The 17,879-nt window shown below is 65.1% G+C and overlaps 1 protein-coding gene across 2 annotated transcripts; it reads right to left on the reverse strand.

The window, feature by feature from the left end:
* Window positions 1-1,722: 1,722 nt before the first annotated feature.
* Window positions 1,723-10,993, reverse strand: WFS1 (wolframin ER transmembrane glycoprotein). 2 transcript variants are annotated; one of them, XM_007537596.3, is made up of 8 exons: window positions 10,821-10,993; window positions 10,442-10,668; window positions 7,920-8,002; window positions 7,393-7,537; window positions 6,596-6,766; window positions 5,483-5,563; window positions 5,106-5,251; window positions 1,723-3,635 (listed from the first exon to the last, which is right to left on the reverse strand). In XM_007537596.3, exons 2-8 carry the CDS (start codon window positions 10,665-10,667, stop codon window positions 1,833-1,835), a joined length of 2,655 nt encoding a protein of 884 aa, XP_007537658.1. In that variant the 5' UTR covers window position 10,668; window positions 10,821-10,993; the 3' UTR covers window positions 1,723-1,832. The 2 variants fall into 2 exon arrangements, with proteins under 2 accessions (XP_007537658.1, XP_016050031.1); XM_016194545.2 differs by having other exon boundaries at window positions 7,920-8,005.
* Window positions 10,994-17,879: the final 6,886 nt, after the last annotated feature.

Below are 17,879 nucleotides of genomic sequence, written 5' to 3' on the forward strand. Positions count from 1 at the left end.
ATATGGGAGGCCATGGCCCCAGCACCAGGGGAAGCTCCACAGCTGGTGAACAGTGCTGCTGCCTCCCCAACCTCTGTCTCAACTTAAAAATAAATCAGACTTTTTTTTCCTAATTTTTTTATTTATAAAAAGCAAACACTGACTAAACCATAGGATAAGAGGGGTACAACTCCACACAATTCCCACCACCAGATCTCCGTATCCCATCCTCTCCCCTGGTAGCTTTCCCATTCTCTATCCCTCTGGGAGGATGGACCCAGGGTCATTGTGGGTTGCAGAAGGTGGAAGGTCTGGCTTCTGGAATTGCTTCCCTGCTGAACATGGGTGTTGACAGGTGGATCCGTACTCCCAGCCTGTCTCTCTCTTTCCCTAGTGGGGCAGGGCTCTGGGGAAGCAGAGCTCCAGGACATATTGGTGGGGTCGTCTGTCCAGGAAGTCTGGTCACATCCTGCTGGCATTTGGAACCTGGTGGCTGAAAAGAGAGTTAACATACAAAGCCAAACAAATTGTTGATCAGTCATGAACCTAAAGGCTGGAATAGTGCAGATGAAGAGTTGGGGGAGGTCCTCTGTTTTGTAGATAGCTAGTGGGCATATTTTAGTTATATTTCAAAGGGCCCGTGGCTGTACTAGTGTTTTTATTTTTTCCCCTGAGCCTGAAATCTGATATGCAGGTGGATCCAAGTTATTGTCTGGGGAGATGATGTCATGGTTGGAAAAAGGACCCAAAAGCTGAATCAGGGAAGAGAGTAGCTCCCTAATACGGGAAAGGGGTATAAATATTGTTGACTGAAAACCCTGTTGATTTGATGTGATCTGGGGCCCATATTCAGCTTAGGAGCCTGTGTGACCTCTGCCTCCCTGTAGATAAAACCGACTTTTTAAGAACAACTTTGAATGCTCTGCTACCCGGAATCGGGGAACTCCCAGGGCTCAGTGCTCCAACACACCCAGGGTGGTTCTTTTGTTTTCTCTTTTCCCATCCCTGAGAGAGAGAGAGAAGTAGAGAGGGAGAGATGGAGAGAAAGACAGACACAGCAGCATGTGAAGCTGCCCCCCCACAGGTGGGACCAGGGATCTGAACCCAGGTCCGTACGCAGGGAGGCGTGTACCCGACTGGCTGTGCCGCCGCTCGGCCTCCCAGAACTATTTCTTTCTTCTTATTGTTGAGTTTATTTGGGAATGACTGAAGCTGAGCGTGAAGGGGAGGAAGAGAGAGACAGAGAGACACCTGCAGTCCTGCAGGTGGGCGGGGAGCTGGGGCTCGAACCTTGTGCCAGGTGACCTGTGCGCTCAGCCCGGCCCTTCCAACACTGCCGATCCCAATGAAGGTTATCATTCCGGCCCTCGGCTGCTGTTCGGCTGCTGTTCCTGGCTGCTGGGCGGGTCGTGTTCTCCTTGGGTCTCTCTCTCTCTCTCTCTCGCCCTGGAGATTCTGAGGGGGGGACTGTGCTCACAGCCTCCCCCTCCCGGCCTCTGATCAATCCCAGGGCCCGGCAGGAGCCACAGATAACTATGCCGTCCGCGCCTTTACCAGACAAGGCTGGGGAGACAGCATGGCGGTTCTGCAGAAGCCTCTCAGACCCAAGGCACCAAAGGTCACAGGTTCCGCCCCCAGCCCCCCCACAGGCTGGGCTTTGGCTTTGCTCTGGCTCCAATCAAAAGCAACAAGAGAAAACAAAAGCCGACCCAAGGCCGTTTTGTGTGTGCGCGCGTGTGTGTGCGTGTGTGTGTGTGTGTGCTGTGTGCGCGTGTGCGCGGAGAAGCGGGCGGGGGGACGGACAGTCTGCAGCGTTTCCGGGCACGAGCGCCAGCATGCCCACAGGGACCTCCTCAGGCGGCCGACAGGAAGGGGAAGAAGAAGAAGTTGAAGGCGAACTTGAGGGCGCCGTGCGCCACCGCCCGCCAGTCCTGCTCGAGCTTGACGTGGCGCCGGGCGGGCTCCAGCTCCGCCATGCAGTTGAGGCAGCGGATGGCCTTGAGCTCGAACACCGGCCACTTGCTGCCCAGCCGGCCCTCCAGCACGGTGCTGAACTCCACCAGGCTGCCCTGCCGCAGGTGCAGCAGCGCCCCCCGGAACTCGCCGCTGGCCCGCAGCACGATGTCCTTGGTCACGTCGTCGTCCTCGGGGCCGCGGCCGCCTCCCTCCGGCGGCATGCCCACGGTCAGCTCGAACTTGTAGCGGTCGAAGCGCTTGACATGGCAGGCGCGCTCGGCCAGGGGTCCGAGGCGGCAGAGCTCGGCAGGGGCCGCGGGGGCGCCGGGCCCGCAGTCGGGGTAGGGCTCCCCGTACAGGCAGCGCAGCCAGTCGCCCAGGGCCTGGGGCAGCAGGCCGACGGCGGCCTCCACGCTGTTCTCGGTGTCGGTGACCCGCACGTACTTGAAGCGGCCGGTCCAGGTGACGCGGTGGCCCTCCAGGTGGCCGCACAGGATCTGCGTGCGCGCCATGTTGCTCTCCCGCCAGGCGCGGGGGCCGCACAGGTGGCCGTAGCGCGACCAGCTCAGCGTGGAGTTGTACACCTGCGCGCCCTCCGAGCGGCACGCGTAGAACCAGCAGAAGAGGACAATGGCCGACAGCCACACCAGCGCCAGCTTCACCAGGGAGCTGCGCGATACGGAGCGCAGGGCGCCCAGCAGCGGGCCGAGGGCCGGGCTCCGGCGTCGCAGCAGCAGGGGCACGCAGCAGGCGCCCGCCGTCACCGCCACCTTGGCCGGGCCCTGCGCCAGCACCCAGAGGGCCAGCCGCGCCAGGCCCAGCAGCGCCAGGCCGGCCGCCAGCACCGGCAGCGCAAAGAGGAACAGCAGGTAGCCCAGCGAGGCGCGCAGCAGGCCCAGCGCCGTGGCCTCCGGCAGCAGCACCACGGCCAGCTCGCACCAGGTGAAGCACACCAGGTAGGGCACCAGGTAGCAGTAGGTGCCCCGGAAGCGGCGCAGCCGGGCCATGCGGAAGAACAGGTAGAGCAGGTGCAGGTAGAGCGCGCACGGCAGGCTGATGTTGAACGCCAGCAGCGGGCCCAGCGGCACCGTCCACAGCGGCTGCCCCAGGCGGCGCAGGACGTGGCCCTCGGCCAGCGGCAGGGCGGGCAGCAGCGACAGCAGGCCGGCCGCCACCTCGGTCAGCAGCGCCCGGCGCGTGTAGGGCTCGGCCGAGGCGCTCAGGCTGGCGTAGCTGGCGGCCGTGAAGAAGACGGCCACCACGGCCAGCTCGGAGCAGGGCACCCAGTCGCGGCTGGCCACGGGGAAGGACAGGATGACGAAGGCTACGGACAGCAGGAAGTGGCCGTAGGGCTCCAGGTGGTTCCAGCTGAAGTTGCCCTCGGCCTGCTCCACGTCCAGGCCCGGCTCGAAGCGCAGCAGCAGGCTGGTGAGGGAGCGGAAGCCGTCCCAGGCCCTGCTGTCCTGGAAGACCTTGAGCGTGCAGACCACCATGGAGGCGAAGGCCACGTAGAAGACCACCAGCGGCACCAGGAAGGCGAAGAAGGCCGCCGTCAGGTTGCTGACGATGAGGAAGAAGACCAGGGCGTTGATGTGCTGGGTGGGGACCACGGTGGACAGCCAGTGCATGCCAGCGCGCGAGGCCAGCTCGATCAGGTACTCCTTCACCTCCATGATGGCGTGCAGCGGGAACCGGAACACCTGGGGGCGGGACGCAGCTGCAGCTGGCCCTCCGGCTCCCCGCCGCGCCCCCCCCCCCCCCGCCCCTGAGTCTCAGGCCCCGGGTTCAAACCCCCGTTCCCCACCTGCAGGAGGGAGGCTTTGTGAGTGGTGGAGCAGGGCTGCGGGTGTCTCTCTCCCTCTCTGTCTCTCCCTTCCCCTCTTGATTTCTCTCTGTCCCATCATAAAATATTTAAAATGGGGAGTCTGGCGGTAGCGCAGCGGGTTAAGCGCACGTGGTGCAAAGCGCAAGGACTGGCGTGAGGATCCCGGTTCGAGCCCCTGGCTCCCCACCTGCAGGGGAGTCGCTTCCCAGGCAGTGACGCAGGTCTGCAGGTGTCTGTCTTTCTCTCCCCCTCTCTGTCTTCCCCTCCTCTCTCCATTTCTCTCTGTCCTGTCCAACAACGACGACATCAATAACCACAACAATAAAACAACAAGGGCAACAAAAGGAAATAAATAAATATCAAAAAATACTTAAAATGTGGCTGTGCGCCAGGTTGAGCACGTGACAGTGCACAAGGCCCCGGGTTCGAGCCCCCCATCACCTCTTGCAGGGGGGAAGCTTCACAAGCGGTGGAGCAGGGCTGCAGGTGTCTCTCTGTCTCTATGTCCCCCTCCCCTCTCAATTTCTCTCTGTCTTGTCAAATACAAGAAAAAGAAGGCAGGCCGGCCACCCGGAGCCATGGATTTATAGTGCTGGCACCTAGCCCCCGTGATAACCCTGGTGGCCATAAAAATAACAACCGGCCAGGCAGTGGCGCACCTGGTCAAGTGCACACATTTTATGTGCAAGGACACAGGTTCGAGCCCCTGGGCCTCATCTGCAGGGGGAAAGCTTCGTGAGTGGTGAAGCAGGGCTGCAGGCGTCTCTCTCCCTCTCTATCTCCCCCTCCCCTCTCAGTTTCTGTCTCTAGCCAATAAGTAAAATAAAAATTCAAACAGTGGGGAAGAGGGAGCCAGGCGGTGGTGCAGCGGGGTAAGCGCACATGGCGGAAAGCACACGGACCGGCATCAGGATCCTGGGTTCCAGCCCCCCCGGCTCCCCACCTGCTGGGGGTCACTTCACAGGCGGTGAAGCAGGTCTGCAGGTGTCTGTCTTTCTCTCCCCCTCTCTCCATTTCTCTCTGTCCTATCCAACAACAATGACAACAACAACAACAACAACGGTGATAAACAAGGGCAACAAAAGGGCAAAATAAAATAAAAAAAAATAAAGTGTCTTTAAAAAGCGGGAGCCTCAGGACCACGGAAACGACACAGGTTTTGTGAGGGGATCTATGCACAGATGGGTGACTTCCCAGGCGACCACATCCCCCAAATATTTTAGAGAAGAAAGCCCTAGAATGGGGGTCGGACATGACCCTGGGCTTTGAGGCCGGGGTGGGGGGGGTCCCTGGCTCCCACAGGCAGCTCCTCAGGGCCTGGGGTCAGTCCTGGTGGGGGTCCCACCTTCAGCCGCAGGGGCAGGTCCTCAGGGCTCTTCCCTGCCAGCTCCTCCTCCTCCTCCTCATGCAGACACAGGTTGGGGGGGACGATGCCCTTGGCGTATTTCTTGGTGAGCTCCACAAAGTCCTCCAGTGCTAGGTGGCTCTTTGCTGCGGTGCAGGGCAGAGGCTGGGGTCTGGCAGACTGGCATCCCAGGGAGGGGCCGGGCAGGGGACAGGGAATGGACGGGGAGGGGACAGGCAGGGAACACAGCCACAGAACCACAGAACCAGAGCAGGAGGGAGGAAGCCCTCTGTCCCCAGCCGCAAAGGCCTGCGGCCAGCCCCACCCAGGGCCAGCCGCCGTCCCTCCCCACGCCCCGCCCCGGTGCCCGCACTCACCTTCGCTGCTGACCAGGCGCTCCAGGACACGCCGTTGCTTCTGCAGGGACTGGGGGACGGGGCCTGGCTGCGCCCCTCCGTCTGTGGGGGGCGGGAAGGGGTGCACTCAGGGCCGGAGGGTGTCCCCCATCCCTGCAGGCCGCCGGTGGCCAGCCTTGGTCTCCCTGGTGCCCCCAGATCTGACCACCTGGAGCAGAACGCCACTTTGGGAGGGGACCCGAGAACCGGGAGGCTCCCTCGGCTCTGCGGGGGGCGTGAGGTTCCCACAAAGACCCCCGGGGCCCCGTTTGGCTGGCCCAAGAAGTCCTCCAGCCTGTCAGAAACACCCCAAGTCCCCCTCGAGATCTCTGGGACCCTGAGGTCCCCCGAGATTCTGCCCAATCCCCACCCCAGCCCCAGGCCTCACAGGTCCCCCAGCCCCCCGACTCCCCAGGTACCACCCAACTCCCCCTACCTCCCCCATGACACCCCCAGTCCTCCTGGTTTCCCAGGTTCTCAAGGTCCTCCAGACCCGAGTTCACCCTGCCCTCCAGTCCCCACACACCCTGTCTGTGGACCTGGACACCCTCCTGCGAGCTCCCTGTCCCCACACACCCTGCCCGTAGACCTGGCCCCCGGCCCCCCGCCCCTGCCCTCACGCACCCTGCCCGTGGACCTGGCCCCCAGCCCCTGCCCCCACGCACCCTGCCTGTGGACCTGGCCGCCAGCCCCGTACCCCTGCCCTCACGCACCCTGCCCGTAGACCTGGCCCCCAGCCCCGTGCCCCTGCCCCCACGCACCCTGCCCATGGACCTGGCCCCCAGCCCCGTGCCCCTGCCCCCACGCACCCTGCCCGTGGACCTGGCCCCCAGCCCCGTGCCCCTGCCCCCACGCACCCTGCCCGTGGACCTGGCCCCCAGCCCCGCGCCCCTGCCCCACGCACCCTGTCCGTGGACCTGGCCCCCAGCCCCGTGCCCCTGCCCCCACGCACCCTGCCCGTGGACCTGGCCCCCAGCCCCGCGCCCCTGCCCCCACGCACCCTGCCCGTGGACCTGGCCCCCAGCCCCGTGCCCCTGCCCCCACGCACCCTGCCCGTGGACCTGGCCCCCAGCCCCGCGCCCCTGCCCCACGCACCCTGTCCGTGGACCTGGCCCACGTTCTCCAGCAGCTCCGATAGGGCCACCTGCTTCTTCTTCTTGGGGTTCAGCCGCCAGTACATGACCAGGGCGGCCTTGCGCACCGCGCGCTCCAACTCCGTCTCCGAGCTCAGCTGCCGCACCTCCTGCTCGTTCTCGGAGGTGATGCCTGTGTGGGCCCGCGCCCGGGTCAGTGAGGTGCCGGGGACCCCCCGCCCCGCGGCCCCCACCCCGGGGTTCCGGAACCTTTGTGCCTGCCCGCCTCCCCTCACCCATCCGTCACTGTCATCCGGGCCTGGAAGAATCTGGCGGGAACAAGGACGCCCCCCCAAGCTGGTAAACTGAGGCCCGGGGGTCCTGGCTGTGAGTGGGCCCCTCCCAGGGGCCTTGGGTCTGCACGCAGCACCCTGGTCAGAAGGCGCTTGGGGTGCGATCCCCTGGTCCCCACCTGCAGGACGGAAGCTTCACAAGCGGTGAGGCAGGGCTGCAGGTTCTCTCTCTCTCTGTCTCCCCGCCCCTCTCCATTTCTCTCTGTCCTCTCAAGTTAAAACAGAAACAAACAAACAAACACAAAACAAACTGAGAGGGGCGGGTGGAGGCGCACCTGGTTGAGTGCATACATTACGACGGTTTGCAAGGACCTGGGTTCAAGACCCCCAACCTCACCCCAGTCCCAACCTGCAGGAAACACCCGAGGCCAAGAGGCAGCTCAAAGGGTGGGGCGGCTGGAGAGCCGGCACCACATGGGGGCGCCGCCGGCACCAGGGGAAGCTCCTTGGCACCCGGCAGACCCACCTTTCCGTTCGGCCAGACAGCGGCGCAGCAGCTTCACGGCCTCGCGCCGACCCTGCTTGGCGGCCAGCAGCAGCCAGTCCACGGCGGTGCAGCTGTTGAGCTCCTCGTCCCCGGCACACGCCCGCTGCAGGTAGCGCCGCCCCGCCTGCAAGCAAGAGCCCCAGCCCGGCCTGACCTGGGGCTTCCCGAACCTCCTCCCACGCTGGGGAGGTGGAGGAGCAGGAGCAGGAGCAGGAGGGTGTCAGGGTGAGCTCCCTCAGGGCCAAGAGGCAGCTGGACCCTTCATAGGTGGGGAGCGGGGGGGTGGGGTGGGGAGAAGCGGGCTCCTCAGGGAGGAAAAACGGGACTCGGACTCGGTTGGGGGGAGAGAGTGGTGAGGACAGGCAGGGAGACAGGAGGGCTTCCTGGAGGTGGCGGCGCCCAGAGGAGCCAGTGTGAACACAGGTGGGGGGTGGGGGCAGGGTGACAGTGACACAGGGGACGTCTCGTGGGGGCCCCCGTCCCCCTCCCCCGGCTGCTGTCCTCACCTCTGTCTGGGCCTTGGGGTCCCCGGCCTTGGCTCTCTCCAGGACCTCTTCAAAGGGGACTTCAGAGTCCCCCGTGGCCGGCCCTGCTGGTGGACAGACAGTACAGACGGGCAGTGCTGGGGGGCTTGTCACCCAGCCTTGGGGACGCTCCGCAGCCCTGCTGTGTCACCGGCCTTCCTGACGGGAGACAGTGCTCCCTCGGGCGGGGGGGGGGGACGACGGTGGGCGCCCCGGGGGGCTGAGCCCCAGCACCACAGGGGGACGGGAGGCTGTGTGGGTGGGAGCAGCGCTGCGGGGTCTCTCCCTCTCCCGGGAGTGGAGGGTGACTTAGAGGGCGGGGGAGCACACACGCCGCCTGTCATCGGCGAGGACTGGGGTTCGCGCGAACCGGGTCCCCACCTGCGGGGGGGGGGGGGATGCTTCACAAGCGGGGAAGCAGCTCTGCAGGTGTGTCTGTCTCTCCTCCTTCCCCTCTCAATTCCTCTCAATCCCGTCAAAGAAAATAGAAAGGGAAAAATGGCCAGCAGGAGCAGTGGCCTCATAGTGCTGGTGGCAAGCCCCAGAGACAACCCTGGAGGCGAGCAAGCAGGCAGGCAGGCAGGCAGGCAGGGAGAGAGGAAGGAAGGGAGGAAGGGAGGAAGGAAAAAGGGAGAGAAGGGGGAAAGAAAGAGAGGGAGGGGGGAAAAGGAAGAAAAGGGAGGGAGGGAGGGAGGGAGGGAGAAGCGGAGCCCCAGTCTGGCACACCTGCGGCTGGGGACGGGGCTGCTTGAGCGTCCAGCAGGCTTCGCCCCCCTGTGCCCCTTCCCTGCAGGGCCACCAGACCCTTCACTCTGTGACGCCACGGGACAGACCGGGGACGCCAGGTAGACAGGAGGGGGGACTTCCAACAGCCGCTCGGCCCTTTCTGCTTTACTTTGTTTTGAATTGGATTTTTTAAACATTTACGTCAGTATTTTGAAGCGGAGCCCTGATCAGCTCCGGCCTGTGGTGCAGGGGATGGAAGCTGGGGACCCGGGAGCCTCGGGCACGAGTCTGTGTGCAGAACCATCACGCTGTCTCTCCCGCCTGCTTGGGCCCTTCCGACTTTTTATTTGTCCCCAGTGTGGGGACCTCAAGCCAGCTTGCTTCCACCACTCCCCAGCTGGCTTTTCAATCACTTATTTATTTATTCATTTTGCCCCCAGGGTCGTCGCTGGGGCTCGGAGCCGGGACTGTGAATCCACTGCTCCTGGAGTGTCGGGGAAATTGTGAGGATGTGGCTGAGCTTGGCGGGGCTTGGACCTGAGGGTGCTAGCCCGGGACTGCAGGGCGTTCTTCTGGGCTTGTTGTCTCTCCATTCTATTTTATTTGACAGGACAGAGAGAAATTGGAGGGGAGGGGAGACAGAGAAGGAGACAGAGACCTGCTTCCCTGCTTGAGACGTGTCCCTGCTGCAGGTGGGGAGCAGGGGCTCGAACCCGGGCCCTTGCACGTGGCAGGTAATGAGCGCACTCAGCCAGGTCCTTTAAGTAAATATGACAGCGTGACAGTGTGCTCTGGGCCCTAGCTGGCCCCCCAGCCCCGTGCCAGGCTGAGGCTCACTCAGGACAGTGCGCCACCCATCAGGCACCAGGACCCAGTTCCAACCCCAGCACCACACAGGAGCATCGCCGCACCAGGGGAGGCTCCACTCGGTACACCCCTGCGTGTGGGTTCCTGGCGGGGGGAGGGGGCTCCCCTGTGGCCTGAGTGACAGGGGGGGGCCCACCTGGGGAGAGGGCTGCACTGGGAGGACACATCCGTCACTGAGGGAGGGTCCCACACACAGGGACCTGCCACCCACCCAGGCATGTGACTGAGCCCTGACCTCATGCCAGCTGCATGCCCAGGCCAGGGGGCACTAAGCTGGACTGCTGGGAGCCATGCCCCCCAGGGGCAGCAGGGGCCTGAGCTGTCAGACCTGAGGAATGGCTTCCTGGAGGAGGCGGTGCTGCCCCAGGTGGCGGTGTAGGAGGGAGGTTAAAGGTCACCAGTGGAAGGCCCGGCCCAGACTCAGCCACTGCTGGGGCCACCGCCACCAGCCCCGGGGACAGTGGGGCCTGAGTGGGGTCCCCAGGAGACCCCCCAGCTCCCACCCAGGAGGGAGTGTTCCTTGCTCCTTGGGTCTAAGCCCCGACAGGCCCTGGCTGGCTCACTGGCACAGCATCCACCTTAAGGGACCCAGGGTGCAGGCGTGAGCCCAGGACAGATGCAGGAGAAGGGACAGACCACAGACGATGGTCCGGCAGATGACAGCACAGCCCCTCCCCCTCCGTGGTCCCACAGAAACCGCGGACCCAGGGATGCACCTGTGAGCAGGGACTGGGGAGCAGAAGCTGGAGGGACCCCCACCCTCCGCCAGGGTACACAGCAGGCCCCCACCCCAGGGCCCCCAAATCCACCCCCCAGCCCCAGCTGCTGACTCAGGCCCCTACGACGAGAGGCCCCAGGACCCCATGCCAGGAGTCACAACCTCGTCCCGGGCCCAGGACCCGACCCTTTACCTGCTAAGCCTGCTGGCTCCCGGCTCCTGGTGCGCGAGGTCTGGGGCCCGGCTGGGGTGGCCGCGTCTCCCCTCTCAGGCCCAGGGTCCTCGCGAGGGCCGGGTAGGACAGGGTTCTGGCTCTGCTCCTGCTCCAGGGAGGCCGTGGCGTTGAGTCTTGCCCGGGTCTGGGGTGGCAGCGGCGGCCGGGGTCCGGTGGGGCTCGGGGTGGCGGGACTGGTGTCCATCCTGTGGGGAGGGCCGGGCCAGGGGGTCAGACAAGGTCTTGGGGCCCTTGCTCAGGCTGCCAGAGCATCCCCGCCCGGCCCCAGACCCACGTCTACACTCTGCACCGAGATGGGGAAAGTGAGCCGGGGGCAGCGTCCGGTCTCCATGCTGACCTGTCCCCCAGCACCGTGGTCCTGAGCCTCAGTTTCCCTGACTGTCAGTGGGAGGGCTCTCCCCACGCCAGGGGCCGCTGGGGTCTCCCGAGCGCCCAGCTCTGAGCAGCGAGCCTGGCCAGAGAAGGTGCCCCGGGGATGTTTCCAGAAAGCAGTCGCAGGAAGGATGGGGTGAGGGGGGGCAGGGCTACAGCCCCGTGTCCTCCTGGCCGGCCTCTCCGGAGAGGGTGATGGAATCAGCCTGGCCGCGGGGCGGCAGATGGGGCCTGGACACTCCTCCCTGCCTGCCCAGCCCCTCTCCTGCCCCCTCCTAGCACCAGCCTGGAGAGAGAGAGAGAGAGAGAGAGAGAGGGAGAGGGGAGAGGGAGAGAGGGAGAGAGGGAGAGAGGAAGAGAGGGAGAGAGAGAGAGATGCTGCTTCCCAGTCCCAGGCTGCCTTCTGGGACTCCAGATCGATGACTCTTGCAAAGCACCCGCTTAGCCAGTTGGGGGACAGCCCCCCAGCCCCCCCCAGGTGTCACCTACCCAGGGTGCAGTGAAGCCAGCTTCCCCGGCCTGGGGGGGGGGGTGAGGGGCGGGGTCCTGTCACCTGCGGGCGGCTGGGGCCAGAGCTGGATGCACCTGTCCCCCCAGCGCCACCGGAGCAGAGATGGCCTCACCCCACACCACGGACGGGCAAGTGGGGCTCATGGGGGCTTCAGCTCACCCCCCGCCCACGGGCTGGCTTCTTCCCGGGAGCCCCAGGCCAGTCCTGGACCCTGCGGGATCCCGGCAGGAGGCTGGCGTTGCCTTACTGGTCCCCTGGCCCCGCCGGGAAGGATGGCGATGTCCCTGGGGCAACAGGACAGGAAGTCCTCCCCGGATGCACCGTATCACCCCGCCCTAGCACCCCCATCTGCAAAGTGGCACCTTCTCCCCACCCCACCCCTCTTTCCTCGCACAGACAGAAAGAAGTACACAGGGAGGACAGAGACACCCGCGGCCCTGCTCTGGGCTCCCCCGCTTCCCCCCTGCAGGTGGGGACAGGAGGCTCCACAGGAGAACCCCAGCAGCCCAGCGCCGCCCTGTGGGTCCCTGGCCACCCCCCCCCCCTGGGTCCGGGTCCCCGAGTCTCCCCAGGGGACGGCTGGCCGAGCGGGCCGGGGCCCACGGCGGTGGATGTGGGCGCAGAGTGCCGGCATTCTTTCCACATGAGCCGTGGGGGCCGGAGCTATTTTTATCCCATCAGAACTTGAATCTCGGGCGCCCAGGAGCTAGGTGGGGGGCAGCCTGGGTGGGCTGAGTGTTCCCCCCAAGTCCCCCCGGCCCAGGCCATGTGCTGGGGCGGGCGGGGGGGGGGGCTTAGATGCCACGTGGCCTCTGACTGGACCCCAGCCAGGGGCTGCCGACGGCCGACTCCAGGGGTCCATCCCAGCCCGCCTTCCCGGCAGCTTCTGCGGAGTGGGAGAGGGGGCGGGCAGCCACGCACACGCCACCCTGCACGAGGACCAGGGTTCGAGCCCCCGCTCCCCACCTGCAGGGAGGACGTTTCCTGAGTGGTGAAGCGGGACTGCAGGTGTCTCTCGGTCTCTCTCCCTCTCTATCTCCCCCTGCCCTCTCAACTGCTCTCTGTCCTGTCCAATCAAGGAAAGAAAAGAAGGGACGGGCGGTGGCACACATGTTACAGCGTGCAAGGACCCGGGTTCGAGCCCCCGACCCCACCTGCAGAGGGAAAGCTTCTCGAGTGGTGAAGCAGGGCTGCAGGTGTCTCTCTGTCTCTCTCCCTCCCTATCACCCCCTTCCCTCTCGATTTCTGGCTGTCTCTATCCAATGAGTAAATAAAGATAATTTAAAAAAAAAAAAGAAGAAGAAACAACTCGAGAGGCAACGTGGCCCCGAGGAGCGGTGGAGAAGGATTCGCCACGCAGGCACCAAGCCCCGGTGACGGCAAAACTAAGCCAGACTAAACCAAACTACGGGGCAGACCTGGCTGAGTGCGCGCCTGGCCAGGGAGCTTCGTGAGCGGTGGGGCAGGGCTTTCTGTCCTTCTCTGTCCCCTCCTCTCTCATCTGTCTCTCCCCTTCCCCCTCATGCCCTCCAGGGGGCCAGGCCTTGTGCAGCTGTCGGGGTGGAGTGGACAGCGCCCGTGTCAGGGTCTCAGGGCCTGCAGCGCCGAGTCGCCGCGTCACCCCGTCACCCCGGCCTCTCGGCAGGGCGCCAGCTCTGTGGCGGCAGCAGGAAGGGCTCGCGGCTGTGGGGGGGTGGGGGGGCACGGGTGTCTGCGGTCTGCTCTCCTGAGGGGCCGTGTGCGTTGCTCCCGCTGTCCGGCCAGGGTGCAGGCTTGGGGACATCACTGTGACTCAGAGCCCCAGGAGCGGGCCGGGGGCTGGGTCTCCTCCAGCCTGGCCTTGTCCGGCTCCCCCCGGCCCGGCTGCTCTTCAAGACAAGGGCACAAGGTCCTTGCGGGCTCCGGGGACCTATTTTTGCCCCGGGAGTATTCGAGGCCAAACCCAGGACCCGTCCTGCTGTGCCAAGCCCAGTGCCAAGCTCAGAAGAGCAAAGGGGCGCAGGGACCGGCGTCAGGATCCCGGTTCGAGCCCCCGGCTCCCCACCTGCAGGGGAGTCGCTTCCCAGGCGGTGAAGCAGGTCTGCAGGTGTCTGTCTTTCTCTCCCCCTCTCTGTCTTCCCTCCTCTCTCCATGTCTCTCGTCCTGTCGGACAACAACAACAGCTATGACAACAATAACAACTACAGCAAGCACAACAACAAGGGCAATAAAATGGAAAAAGAGCCTCCAGGAGTGGTGGATTCCTAGTGCAGGCGCCGAGCCCCGGCAATAACCTTGGAGGCAAAAAAAAAGTGAAAGTAAAAAAAAGTAAAAGTAAAAAAAAATATATATATATATATATTTTAAAAAAAGAACAAAGGGGTGTGCGGTGGGGGGTGGCAGGGCGCAGGGGCGGTGGCCATCTCTGAGAGTCTCCCCTGTGGCCGAGCCTCTGCCCCACCCCTGCCTGGAGCCTGGCCGGGGGTCAGCGGGCTGGACTGTGGGTGCCCCCAGCCTCACAGGCCTTCAGGACACAGGCCCGGGAGGCTGTGGGCATCTCACCCCCGGGGTGCAGCAGGGAGGGGGGTCGAGTCGCCCCGTGGCTGCGGAGGAGGAGGAGAAGGAGGATGAGGAGGCTGGTGGGTGGCCGGGCGGGCAGCGGGGGCAGGGGTGACGCCAGGACAGCCTGTCACATGGCCGGCCTGGCGCCACGGCGGGCGCCCTCGAGGTGGGGCGTGGGGGGTGGAGCACCCCAGTCCTGTTCTCTCCCCATCGGCCACTGGGGGTGGGGGTCCCCGCGTGGGCAGCCCCCACACACCTGCTCACCCGGGAGGGAGGGGGGCGGGGGTCCTGGCTCCCATGGGTGCTGGGGGGGCGACAGTGGGTGGCGCTGGCCCAGGGGAGCAGGAGGGCGCAGGGGGTGGCTCGGGGGCTGCAGGCAGCGCGCAGGGGGCTTCCTGAAGGCTGGGGGCTCTGCCTACAGGTGCGGGTGTGGGTGCAGGTGTGGGTGCAGGTGCGGGTGGGTGTGGGTGTAGGTGCGGGTGGGTGTGGGTGCAGGTGGGCGCGGGTAGGCGCCAGTGTGGGTGCGGGTAGGTGCGGGTGTGGGTGCAGGTGGGTGCGGGTGCAGGTGGGTGTGGGTGCAGGTGTGGGTGCAGGTGCAGGTGGGTGCGGGTGGGTGTGGGTGCAGGTGTGGGTGCAGGTGCAGGTGCGGGTGCAGGTGGGTGCGGGTGGGTGTGGGTGCAGGTGCGGATGGGTGCAGGTGGGTGTGGGTGCAGGTGTGGGTGCGGTGGGTGCGGGTGCAGGTGCGGGCGTGGGTGGGTGCAGGTGGGTGCGGGAGCAGGTGCGGGTCTTGGTGCAGGTGCAGGTGCGGGCGGGTGTGGGTGCAGGTGCGGATTGGTGCAGGTGCAGGTGGCAGGTGCGGGTGCGGGTGCAGTTGCGGGCCGGTGCGGTGCGGTCCCCCGCCCGAGGAGGGCCCAGGTCTGCTGCCGCTCCCTCGGGAGCTGCGGGCACAGAAGTTTCTGTCCCACCCCGGCGACCTCCCCAGAGCCGGTTCGTACCGGTCCGAGCGGGGCCACGGGGAGAAGGGGGAGGTCGCGGCTGGCCGCCACCGCCTGCCCCGCACTCGAGCTGAGCGCGCCCTGGTCTGCCCACTGGGCTCTCCGGCCCCGGGGGAGGTTCGCAGAGGGGCGCCCCCCGGAGACCCCCGCCGCTCGGGGTGCGGAGGGTCGGCTAGCGGAGCGGGGGGCGCCTGGGCCGGCGGGGTCCCCGAAAGGGTCGTGAGCGGGCAGGGCCCGAGCGCCCAGCTTTGGGGGACCCGCAGGGGTCGCGGGGTGCCTCTCGGGCGGGCGGGCGGCGGCCCCCGGGGCTCCGGGTCTCGCCCCCGCGCCCGGCTTGAGTGGCCCTGGCGCCCAGGACTCACCTGCCTGCGAGCGGCGGCCGCGATGCCACGGAGCCGGGCCGCCGCCAAGGCGCGGGAGACGGAGAGGCGCCGCCGGCCGAGCGCAGCCGCGCTGCTCAATCTGGGCCCCGGAGCGCAGGGCTGCGGCGGGCGGGGAGCGGGCCTGGGGGCGGGGCCGTGCGGACGCCCTCCACTCCCAGCGCGGCCCGGCCGGATGCCGTGCGCTGAGTGGCTGCGGGCCCCGTCCGTCAGGCTGCGCCTCCGCCAATCACGGCGCGCCTCGCCTCGCCTCGCCTAGCAGCGGCCCCCTGCCCCCGCGCAGCCCGGCCCGAGGGCGCCCCGAGCGGGGCCCCGCCCACAGCGACAGTTTCCGAGCGGACTCGGCAGGGCTCGGCGGCGCTCGGGTCCCCGCCCATCTTGCTGTCGGCCCCGCCCCCCGCTGGAACCGCCTTGCCCGTCACGTCCCGCCACGCCCCTCCCGCCGTGGCCACGCCCCGTCCAGGCTCCAGCCGCGCTCAGGCCCCGCCCCTGACTGCGGGAGCCCTCGGACCCGGGGCAGGCCTGGCTGTCGCTGTCATCAGCGCGGTCGCAATTGGAAATAACGTTTCGAGCTCAGATAAACTGCTCAGGCTTCCGCTCCGGCCCGGCCAAGGCTGCAAAGGAAAGAAGAGGCCCCTCGCCATGAGTGCACGTCACCAGGCGCGGCACGCGTCACCGGCCACACCGCACGCTGTCCGCCAGCTGGCCCTGGGTTCGTGCTCAGCCCGGGGACGGGGACACGCTGCAGGCAACTCGCACACCCTCCTTCTGTCCCAGGCCCCGTCCCAGGACACATGACCGGGACAGGCGGGGTTTGGAGGGCCCGGGTCTCCCCTGGGACAGGTCTTGGCGAAGGAGAGGCCACTGGCCTCCCCGCTGCTGTCTGAGGGTCTCCGAGCTTTTCACCCCTGGACGTGTTGCATCCCTTCTGGGGGTGGGTGGCATTGCACTCATATCTTGATGGATGAGCAGCCGGAGACTCAGAGGGGGACGCTCTTCACACGCTGTGGGAACATCACACTCACCTTCAGAAAGGGAGCCTTTGGGGCTGGGTGGTGGTGCACCTGGTGAAGTGCTCACACTGCAGTGCTCGAGGACCCGGGTTCAAGCCCCCGGTCTCCACCCACAGGAGGAAAGCTTCAGGAGTGGTGAAGCAGGGTTGCAGGTCTCTCTCTGTCTCTCTCCCTCTCTGTACCTCCCCTCTTAATGTCTCTCTGTCTCTATCCAATAATAAATACATTAATTAATTAAAAAGAAAGAAAGAGAGCCTTTGAGGAGAGCAAAGTTTGCAGAGTGGAGTGAATGCCTTAGAACTTGGAAGGGCAGGGGCAGAGGCCAGGAGCCAAAGGGATGGGCTTAGGTGTGGGCGTGGAGGCTGGAAGGAAGGTCCCAAGCTGGGGGGCAGAAGAGCCATTTGCAAAGTGGGTTGTGGTTTCGGTTTTGTTTTGTTTTGTGCAATGTGTTCATTTATTCATGGAGAGAAAGCTCAGAGCTCCCGACTCTGCCAGGCGTCTAATTTATGACCTCCTGCACGCAAGCTGGTCGGAGCTGTGTGCTGAGTCACCTCTCGCCTGCACACGCAAGCTGGTCGGGAGCTGTGTGCTGAGTCATCTCTCACCGAGGCTGAATCAGCCTTGGAATGAAGTCCAGTGAATCCTTCCCGGAGGCACCTCCACTGCAGCTCCCCAGCCCCCCCCAGCCCCCAGCACCTAGAGCCCACCCACCACACCCCCAGGAAAGACTGTGACACAGGGGAACAGGCCCCTTCTGCCAGGAACTTGCACTCCCCAGACCTAGGGTGACCCCTTCTCAGAGACAGAGATCTCTTGGTTCAGAGCTGCCCCTTCCAGGGCTGGACGGTGGCACATCTGGCTGAGTGCTCATGTTGCAGTACTCCGAGACCCGGGTTCGAGCCTCCAGTTGGTCCCCACCTGCAGGGGGAGAAGCTTCACTCATGGTGAAGCAGGTCTGCAAATCCCTCTCTTTCTTGGTTCCTCTCTGTCCTATCAAACAAGTAAGGAAATGCATGAATGCATTTCCCCCCACTTTTTTGGGGATAGGACAGAGGGAAATTGAGAGGGGAGGGGAGGAAGATAGACAGACACCCGCAGACCTTTGTCACCACTCGTGAAGCTTCTTCCCTGTAGGTGGGGAGCAGGGGCTCAAACCGGGATCCTTGTGCCGGCCCTTGTGCTTGGGGCCATGTACGCTTACCCTAATACACCACCAGCCCGGTCCCCTAAATGAATGTTTTTAAAAGCATGCATGTCCTTGCTCGACCAGGAACACCCACAAGGCCCTGGGTGATGACGGCTCTGTGCGTTTATGCTGACCGCACACGGCTCAGCTCTGGCTGTTGTTGCCGGGCTTGAACCCAGGGCCTCTGGCGTGCAAGCCCCGAGCTCTACCTTTGCTACTTCTCGGCTGGGTGCACGATGTCCCTGTAGCCTGGCTACCCCTCGGGTACCTACTTGAGGTTAGTAGAGGCCAGCTGGGGGCTGAGGAACAGCCAATCACAGCTCTGTGTGTGCTAGCCTCTTCCTCCAGGAAGCCTGCAACTTCGAGTGCAAAGTGAATTCCTTTTCTCCGGACAGCAG

Source organism: Erinaceus europaeus, chromosome 3, assembly GCF_950295315.1.
Source record: "Erinaceus europaeus chromosome 3, mEriEur2.1, whole genome shotgun sequence".
NCBI classification, from domain to species: Eukaryota; Metazoa; Chordata; class Mammalia; order Eulipotyphla; family Erinaceidae; genus Erinaceus; species Erinaceus europaeus.

What these genes read in the sequence shown, in the direction of transcription:
- WFS1 (XM_016194545.2), bottom strand. Translation starts at nt 10,667, where the DNA reads ATGGACACCAGTCCCGCCACCCCGAGCCCCACCGGACCCCGGCCGCCG. An exon ending in CTGTCTGGCCGAACGGAAAG is followed by an intron (nt 6,767 to 7,392) that starts GTGGGTCTGCCG and finishes GGGCCCACACAG; the next exon opens with GCATCACCTCCGAGAACGAG. An exon ending in ACCTGCCCCTGCGGCTGAAG is followed by an intron (nt 3,636 to 5,105) that starts GTGGGACCCCCA and finishes TCCCGCCCCCAG; the next exon opens with GTGTTCCGGTTCCCGCTGCA.